We start from the raw sequence: 9,704 nt of genomic DNA, 5'->3' as shown, positions 1-9,704 counted from the left end.
TCTTTTTGAGATGGAGTCTCGCTCTGTCGCCCAGGCTGGAGTGCAGTGGCCGGATCTCAGCTCACTGCAAGCTCCGCCTCCGGGGTTTACGCCATTCTCCTGCCTTAGCCTCCCAAGTAGCTGAGACTACAGGTGCCCGCCACCACGCCCGGCTAGTTTTTTGTATTTTTTAGTAGAGACGGGGTTTCACTGTGTTAGCCAGGATGGTCTCGATCTCCTGACCTCGTGATCCGCCCGTCTCAGCCTCCCAAAGTGCTGGGATTACAGGCTTGAGCCACCGCGCCCGACCTTCCTCACACTTCTTAATGGCTTCTTATTGCACTTAGAAGAACCTGTCTCCTGCCTTGATCAATTCCCCCCAGCCAGCTAAGACTTCCACTCCTCCAAAAGGCCGTATTTGTTCCTGCTTCCGGACCTGGGTGATAGATTTGTGCACACTCCCTTGTGATAATACGCCCAACCCATGGCTTCAATGTCACCTTCTTGGAGGTGTTCCTCAACCCCCCTCCCGCCCACTGTTACTGAAGATGACAAATCCTGTCTTGTGATCTTCTGAGAGCTTTTCCAGGAGCTAAAACTATCTTATTTGCTGGTTGATTGCCTGCCTTGTTTATGGAAATGGGCATTCCAGGATGGCAGGGACTGTGCTGGTCTCACAACACAATACATCTGCAACAATCTGCACAGGGCGTAGCACACAGTAGATGCTCAGTAAATAGTCACTAAGTGAATGAGTGAACAATAAAATCAAGGAACAAATGAATGAGTGAGCAATGGTCTTGTCTCATTTGGTTGTCTAGATGCTAGGTGCTGGGGCGGGCAGGTAAAGATGGCAGGAACAGAGTCTATTAGATCAGAATCAGCTACATAATTTGCAGGATCCAGTGCAAAATGTAAAAGGGTGAGGGTCCCTTGTTCAAAAATTACTGATCAGGTGTGGTGGCTCATACCTGTCATCCCAGCACTTTGGGAGGTTGAGGTAGGGGATCACCTAAGGTCAGGAGTTTGAGACCAGCCTGGGCAACACAGTGAAACCCTGTCTACTAAACATACAAAAATTCGCCAGGCATGGTGGCAGGCACCTGTAATTGCAGCTACTGGGGAGGCTGAGGCAGGAGAATTCCTTGAACCTGGGAGGTGGAGGCTGCAGTGGGCCCGGATCGTGCCACTGCACTCCAGCCTGGGCAACAGATTGAGACTCTGTCTCAGAAAAAAAAAAAAAATTAAGAATTTCAGGCCTGGCATGGTGGTTCACATCTGTAATCCTAGCACTCTGGGAGGTCGAGGTGGGTGGATCACTTAAGGTCAGGAGTTTGAGACCAGCCTGGCCAACATGAAGAAACCCCGTCTCTACTAAAAATACAAAAATTAGGCCGGGCGCAGTGGTTCATGCCTGTAATTCCAGCACTTTGGGAGGCCGAGGTGGGTGGATCATGAGGTCAGGAGATCGAGACCATCCTGGTTAACACGGTGAAACCCCGCCTCTACTAAAAATACAAAACAGTTAGCTGGGCATGGTGGCGGGCACCTGTAGTCCCAGCTACACAGGAGGCTGAGGCAGGAGAATGGCGTGAACCCAGGAGGCAGAGCTTGCAGTGAGCTGAGATCACACCACTGCACTCCAGCCTGGGAGACAGAGCGAGACTCTGTCTCAAAAAAGAAAAAACAAAAAAAAAATAGCCAGGCATGGTGGTGCATGCCTGTAATCCCAGCTATTCGGGAGACTGAGGCAGGAGAATTGCTTGAACCCAGGAGGTGTAGGTTGCAGTGAGCCGAGATCGCGCCATTACACTCCAGCCTGGGCGACAAGAGCGAGACTCCATGTCAAAAATAAATAAATAAATAAAAATAATTTCAAGACAGCAGCAGCAGAGCGTTGCACCAAGCATAGGGCCCTTCTGAGCATGTGGTCCTTTGTGACTTCACAGGTCACATGCCCATGAAGCAGGCCCTGTCTTGCAAACAAAGATTTTGGGGGGAACGCTTGGGGATATCCAGGACCATGCTAATTAGGGAGACCTGGCAATCCCAACTAGGAGAAGGTAAAAACCACAGATAAGGCCCCTGGAAGAAAAAGAGCAAGAACTGTCTGGACCTGCCTGTGTTGATAAAGATGCTGATAAAGATGCTGGTGATTGGGTGTGGTTCTCATGGTAACAGCAGATGCTCAAATGGGCAGGCCCTGAAGATGACCTTGACTTAGAGACAGAGGCCGGGTCTGATACCTGCTTCGGGGAAGTTGGGTGTCTTTGAGACTCATCTTTGCCTGCTTTTTCTTTTTCTTTTTTCTTGAAAAGGAGTCTTGCTGTGTCACCCAGGCTGGAGTGCAGTAGCGGGATGTTGGCTTACTGCAACCTCTGCCTCCCAGGCTCAAGCAATTCTCATGCCTCAGCCTCTTGGAGTAGCTGGGATTACAAGCACACACCACCATGCCTGGCTAATTTTTGTAATCTTTGCCTGCTCTTATGGTTCTGTCAGCTAGAGTGGTCCCTGACTTTCAGGTGACCCGGGAAGGCTGAACTGCTAATCAAAATTGAGTGGAGAAGTGGGAGAGTCCAATACCTGGAAGGGTTCTCCAGGATTCCCAGGTCCAAGGTGCTCCTCACTTCATAAATGCCTTTCTTTAGCTATAGGAGGTCAACTGAGCCAGCCCCAGGGGAAGGGGAAGAAATGTCCTGTGGGCAAATCCCAGAGGGGAGCAGGGAGGGAGGGGCGGGTTGCCCACAGACCTCATAGACGGCCAAGTCGATGCCCGCGTAGGGGATGATGCCCAGCACGTTGGGCAGGTAGCCACGGTAGAAGGCACGGGGCCCCTCCCTCTCCAGGATCCGCCTGGCGCAGTCCAGCAGCCCCTTGTACTGGCCCGTCCGGCGCAAGGTCAGCCGCGTCTTCAGCACCTGGGGAGAACCTGGTTATCCCTGGAAAAGCTGCCCCCACCAAATCACTACATCCAGGAATGAAGACACCTAGAAATAGCTACTCCTGAAAACAGATGCCCTGAGAACAACCGAATTTTAAAAACCACCTACTCCAGAATCTTCTGCTATCCCCAAATCTCTATACCTAGAAATAGTTACACCTACCAAAGTGCACGCATGTGGCACCACCAGTAACTGTGTCCTGATATCTTTATTTTATTTTTTGGTCATTTTTGTAGAGATGGGGACTTGCTACGTTGCCCATGCTGGTCTCGAAATCCTGGGCTCAAGCGATCCTCCTGCCTCCACCTCCCAAAGGACTGGGATTACAGGCATAAGCCATCATGCCCAGACCTCCAGTATCGTGTTCCCTTCTGCTTTCATACAGAAACTGTAACTTTTAGCAAGCACACAGCCACTAGAAGGAAAGATGACATTTCCCAGATGCCCTGGGTATGTGGCTATGTCACTATGTCCCAGCCAAAGAAATAGAAGGAAGAGAGAACATGAGGTTCAGAAAGCATCCTTAGAGGTGGGGAGGTGTTTCCTCTTTTGTCTCTTCTTCCTTCTTGGCTGGACTGTGCAATGTGATGAACGGAGCACAAGCAGCCACATTGGTCCATGAGGTTGTGTAACAAGATAGACAGAAATAAACCTGCATCTCTGACACTCTGAAGCTACCATCCCAGCCTGAAATGCTCATCTGTAGACTTTGTTGACGTGACTGAAGTTTTTCTTTTTTTTTTTTTGAGACGGAGTCTTGCTCTGTTGCCCAGGCTGAGTGCAGTGACACGATCTTGGTTCACTGCAACCACTGCCTCCCAGGTTCAAGTCATTCCCCTGCCTCAGCTTCCCGAGTATCTGGGATTACAGGCGCCCACCACCATCCCCAGCTAATTTTTGTATTTTTAGGAGAGACGGTATTTCACCATGTTGGTCAGGCTGGTCTCGAACTCCTGACCTCAGGCAATCCACCTGCCTCGGCCTCCCAAAGTGCTGGGATTACAGGCGCTAGACATCGCGCCCAGTTGACTTGATTTAAGTTTTCTGTCACTTTCAGAATCTGAACAATATACTGCATAGCCTGAAACCTGAAATAATTTATCTGAAAACATATAGCTAGGACAGTCTATCCTTAGAAGAGGCATATTCATAAACAGTTGGTGACACCTAGACACAACGTCCCTGGGAACGTGCACCCTATCCTTAGAGGACGCATATTTATAAACAGCTGGCTCCTGCAACTACCGTCCAAACAAGGATAACCAACACTACCTTCCCCAGAAATTATATCTCAGTTGTAATACCCAGACAGGCTACATATGAAATAGCATTACTCTGATGACCTATACTCCAAATCAGAGAGACAAAGGTATAATCCTAATGGATATCATAAAATGTGGAGTGAGATGGGTACAGCAGGCCCCCCACCCTGCCATGGGGCCTCCACCAGGGTCCCTCCTTCTCACCTCCATGGGGTAAATGATGGTTTGGGCTGTGGCACCAGCCAGGGAGCCAGCCACGAAGCGCTCCTGCACATGCAGCGTCTCCTGCTGCCCCAGGATGGCCCTCTTGATCTGAGGCGGGGAGACACAGGGATGGGTAGGACCATGGGGGTTGAACCTTCCTTGCACTCCACTGTTCTCCTGGCTTCCACAGAACTGGCCTGCTGTGGGCATTCATGCAGAGGAGCAGATGCCTGATCCTGGGGAACTGTGTTCACCACCCACCCCCCAAGCCAATCCCGTAAATCTTTATGTACAGCCCAGTCTTTCCTGTGGCAAGTACATTCCTCCCTGTACCTGCCCTCACCTGCTCATAGGCCATGAACTTGATAGCTGACTCGGGGGCAATCTTGAGTACATTAATACCATTGCCACGCCACAGGGAGCGGATGCCCCCCTCAAGGACCATGCTTCGAAGCCCCCCCAGGATGTTCAGCCGGTTGGTCTTTGAGGCATGGACCTGAATGGGGAGACAACAGCTTGGAGTTCCCCTCCCAGGTGTCAGGCCTTGGGGAAGGGGCAGATCTCTCCAAGGTCCCTCACCTGCATGAAGACCTTGAGGCGGTCCAGAGGGGCCGTGCCTGTCCGTGACACGGCGCCTGCCACTGCGCCAGCCACCAGCTGCTTCCACCACATGCCCGTCAGTTTCTCCTGCTTTGAGAACTCATCCGGCACTGTCAGGCATTCGCCAATGTCCAGAACCTGAAGATACAGGTGCTGGGGGTGTCATGCCATGGTAGGGACAGGGAGATGTGACTCAGTCCTAAATAGGGGAGTTTCCTCCATGAATCCTAGGATACCCTAGAGTCTGCCAATGACTCTTGCTTGGAGATCCCAGAAGAGTCCTGTTGGGTCCTACCAGGTGTCACCAAAGCATCTAACCTAGCAGCCTCCTTAGAAGATCCCAATATCCTACCAAATCCGACCATAGGATCTGCCAAATCCCACTAAAGAATCCTATTCAAGTATCTGCCACATAAAGATCCCTCCAGGCTGGGCATGGTGGCTCATATCTGTAGTCCCAGCATTTTGGGAGGCCAAGGTGGGAGAATTCCTTGGGGCCAGGAGTTCAAGACCAGCCTGGGCAACAGAGCAAGATCCCATCTCTACAAAAATTGGCCAGGCATGTGCCTGTAGTGCCAGCTACTCAGGAGGCCAAGGCGGGAGGATTGCTTGAGCCCAGGAGTTCGAGGCTACAATGAGCTATGATCATACAACTGCATTCCAGCCTGGGCAACAGAGTAAGACCCTGTCTCTAACAGCAAATAAAGATCCCTCAGGGCAAATGAGATTCTACTGAAAGATCCTACTCAAGGATTTTCCATATAATGATTCCAGAAGATCCCTCCAGGGCCATACAAGATCTTACCAGGCACCTCCCATATAAGGACCCCAGCATATCCTTCTCAGGGACCCACCAGATCTCATAGGGATCTCCTCCACAGGGAATCCCTGTGCAGGAATTATCTCCTGTCTAGAATTTCCAACCAAAGTCCCCATGAATCCTCTGGGGTGGGAGTCTCTGGATCTCCAAAGAGGTTCTCACCGGATTCCACAGATGGATCCCCCTCCGGATGCCATCAGATCCTACCGGATACACTGCTCATAGATACTTCACCCAGGAACTAGGGATCTACAGCAAATTCCCACTACCCTCTCTAGTGGTTCCCACTGGATCCTCTGAAGACCGTGGGTTTTTTTTGTTTTTTTTTTGAGATGGAGTCTGGCTTTGTTGCCCAGGCTGGAGTGCAGTGACATGATCTTGGCTCACTGAAAGCTCTGCCTCCCAGGTTCACACTATTCTCCTGCCTCTGCCTCTCTAGTAGCTGGGACTACAGGCGCCCGCCACTACGCCCGGCTAATTTTTTTTGTATTTTTAGTAGAGATGGGGTTTCACCATGTTAGCCAGGATGGTCTCGATCTCCTGATCTCGTGATCCGCCTGCCTCGGCCTCCCAAAGTGCTGGGATTCCAGGCGTGAGCCACCGTGCCCAGCCAAGACTGTGGTTTTTGAACGATTCCGTTCAGCGGTAGTATCCTTTATCCAGGCAGAGAACCTAGCAGAAGGGAGCTGTGTGGGTGGAAGGTGGGAGGCCTGGTGCCCCATCTGGTGAGCTCTTTCTTTCCTGCACCCGCAACCCCCGCACACTGTCCCCAGAGGCCCCAATGTAAGTCTTAAGGGCTGCGCTTCAATCAGACAGCAGAGATGTCCCAAATGGGACCCTTGAACCCCAAGTGGAGAAAGAGAGGAACAGACCCTCATCCCTCAGCTGCTGCCAGTGCCTTCTCCTTCTGGAAAGTCCTGGCCCAGCCCGTCCAAGCCCTGGGGAGATCGGAGCAAGGCCCCCCTGGGGAAGAGGGTACAGCCTTCAGCCAGGGAAAGCCACCCCCACCTCACCGTGGAATGCTTCCAGAAATATAGCACGTCCTCCACATTTTCCAGCGAATGCAACAGGAAGTGGTCGCGCCATTCTTGCCAGTCAATGGTCATTGTGCCGTCTCGGTCCATGCTGGGGGGAAGAGTGAGGGTGGAGGAGGACAGGCTCAGTGCCTGGGGGTGGGCTAGGCTTGGGTGAAGTTCTGCTATGTTTTGCAGTTTGGGAGGTTCAAGTCCTCATACCAACCCTATTGGAGACGTAGCAGTATTGCCATCATTTCTTTTTTCTTTTTTCTTTTTTTTTCTTTTGTTTTGAGATGGAGTCTCGCTCTGTCGCCCAGGCTGGAGTGCAATGGTGCGATCTCGGCTCACTGCAACCTCCGCCTCCCGGGTTCAAGAGATTCTCCTGCCTCAGCCTCCCATGTAGCTGGGACTACAGGTGCACACCACCACGCCCAGCTAATTTTTGTATTTTTAGTAGAGACGGGGTTTCACCATGTTGGCCAGGATGGTCTCGATCTCTTGACCTCGTGATCCACCTGCCTCAGCCTCCCAAAGTGCCAGGATCATAGGGGTGAGCCACCATGCCCAGCCACATTACCCTCATTTTCTAGAGGGGGAAACTGAGGCTAAGAGAGGCAACTGGTCCCAGATCTGTCTGGCTTCAATTTGAATTTTTCTTTTTTTTTTTTTCCAGACAGAATCTCACTCCGTCACCCTGTTTAGAGTGCCCTGGCATGATCTTGACTCACTGCAACCTCTGCCCTTTGGGTTTAAGGGATTCCCGTGTCTCAGCCTCCCAAATAGCTGGAATTACAGGCATGTGCCACCACGCCTGGCCAATGTTTGTATTTTTAGTAGAGATGGGGTTTTACCATGTTGACCAGGCTGGTCTCGAACTCCTGACCTCAGGTGATCCACCTGCCTCCATCTCCCAATGTGCTGGGATTGCAGATGCAAGCCACCGCACCTGGCCAGATCTGTCTGACTTCAAAGCCCCAGTCTCTCAGCTGTATCCTCCTTGGGACTGAGTCTGGAGCCCAGAAGACAGAGATGGTCAAGGGGTCACTGTGTCCTGAGTTACTTTGGATTCCAGACCCCCAGTGACTCACCTGTGCAGAATTTTCTCTGCCTGCTCCAGCGAGATGGAAATGCCCAGAGCTCGGAAACTCTGTTGGATCTCAGAGACGTCAATGTGACCTGGGGAGGGGGCCAGAGGTGGGGAAGCATGTGCGTGTGAGGACACCTGGGGAGCCCCAGGACCAAAAATCAGAACAGCTTGGAATGGAGGTGGTCTAGCAAGATCAGGGGCTCCAGAAACCTAGGACAAGGCTTGCAGCAGGGCTGTGGGGGGATCCCTGACTCAGTGGGGTCAGAGAGGTGGAACTGGGAAATACTGGGGGGGCTTCTCTGTTCTGTGAATGAATGAAGGAATCCAGGGGTAATTGGGGGTCTCTATGTCATGGGGAATTGAGAGGCAATATCCGCAACCCAGATGCTGCTATGAGGGGATCTCTGTCCTACAGGGTACCCAGGAACAGCATGGGGTATCTTTGCTCCCTAGAAAAACCTAAGGGTGTCGGGCACGGTGGCTCACGCCTGTAATCCCAGCACTTTGGGAGGCTGAGACGGGTGGATCACAAGGTCAGGAGATCGAGACCATCCTGGCTAACACGGTGAAACCCCGTCTCTACTAAAAAATACAAAAAACTAGCCGGGCGAGGTGGCGGGCGCCTGTAGTCCCAGCTACTCGGGAGGCTGAGGCAGGAGAATGGCCTGAACCCGGGAGGTGGAGCTTGCAGTGAGCCGAGATTGTGCCACTGCACTATAGCCTGGGCGACAGAGCGAGACTCCGTCTCAAAATATAAATAAATAAATAAATAAATAAATAAATAAATAAATAAATGAAAAACCTAAGGGTAATTATCAGAGTTCTGCCCCAGAAGGGAAAGGAGGTGGGATGGGCTGGCTGGGCCTCGAACCACCTAGCTGGGGGGGTGAGGAGCGCTCCTGAAATAGCCTGTGAGTCATCAGAGAGAAGCGGCCCTCCCCCTCTCCTCCTAGGCTGCCAGTTCTAACCCCATTGATGTCTCTAGGGCCCCCACAGCCCTATCCCTGGGGGCGTGCAGGCAGGCCACCGGACCTTACCGTCCTGGTTCCGGTCAAGACTGTGAAACATGAGCAGCAGACGCTGTTCCCGCTCCTGCAGGTAGCGGGAAAATTCCTCCAGGTCAAGCCCGCCATCTGGGTCAGCGTCACCCTCACAGGAGATACCCTGGCAGAGGAAAAGGGGACAGAGGTGACTCCAGGAACCTGCTCCTGATCTGGAGGGGACGCACGTCACCTTATGTCTTAGGAGCCCAGAGCCCCCAGTGCCTTGAGGAAGGGGACAGAAAACATCACCCCACTTCTCCCTCAGTCAGCCAGCTTCTCAGTCAGATCCCTACAGCCACCACAGGTCTGTGCCGTGGGTGTGAGTAGTCTAGTTTTCCTGGTGAGCAAACTGAGGCTCTGCAAGGTCAAGCCACCAGTTCAAGGTCACAGAACCAGGAAATGGTAACCTTGGGTTCTGTCTCTAAAGCCTGTCCTCCCAGCTGTCTCTTGTTTTATTTTTTATTTTTTTTTAGGTACCTCATTCCTGTTGAACCCAACTGCCTCTTTAAAAAACCCTGTCCACATGGGGTCCTAGGAGTTCCCTTTGGAGGCAGCCCTGGGTGCTGTGGGGTAGGAGAGAACCAAGCGGAGTGGCTGAGGCCTTGGTTTTCCCAGTTGGGAAGTGGGAGGTTGGACTGGTCTCGGGGACGCTGTGGTTGTTTTAGGGCGATCTGGGGCTACAGGTGTGGGAAGGGCCTGCAAGGTGGAGGTGGGGGTGGCGGGGTGGGGGGGGGCAAGTCCTTGTGATAGG

General features: G+C 52.2%; 1 protein-coding gene across 1 annotated transcript in view; it reads right to left on the bottom strand.

Annotated features, from left to right (window-relative positions):
- Positions 1–9,704, bottom strand: part of SLC25A23 (solute carrier family 25 member 23) — a 24,412-nt gene that overhangs the window by 10,979 nt on the left and 3,729 nt on the right. The window contains exons 2-8 of the mRNA XM_017880026.1: positions 8,948–9,074; positions 7,912–7,999; positions 6,821–6,932; positions 4,967–5,125; positions 4,731–4,883; positions 4,388–4,495; positions 2,730–2,897 (exon numbers count right to left, since the gene is read on the bottom strand). Coding sequence (XP_017735515.1) covers positions 2,730–2,897; positions 4,388–4,495; positions 4,731–4,883; positions 4,967–5,125; positions 6,821–6,932; positions 7,912–7,999; positions 8,948–9,074 — 915 coding nt within the window. The remainder of the gene's footprint in view (positions 1–2,729; positions 2,898–4,387; positions 4,496–4,730; positions 4,884–4,966; positions 5,126–6,820; positions 6,933–7,911; positions 8,000–8,947; positions 9,075–9,704) is intronic.

This window comes from Rhinopithecus bieti, unplaced genomic scaffold (assembly GCF_001698545.2).
Source record: "Rhinopithecus bieti isolate Rb0 unplaced genomic scaffold, ASM169854v2 scaffold_10589, whole genome shotgun sequence".
In the NCBI taxonomy this organism is placed as follows: Eukaryota; Metazoa; Chordata; class Mammalia; order Primates; family Cercopithecidae; genus Rhinopithecus; species Rhinopithecus bieti.
The sequence above is the reverse complement of the archived record's forward strand: the minus strand, read 5'-3'. Positions and strand labels throughout refer to the sequence as shown.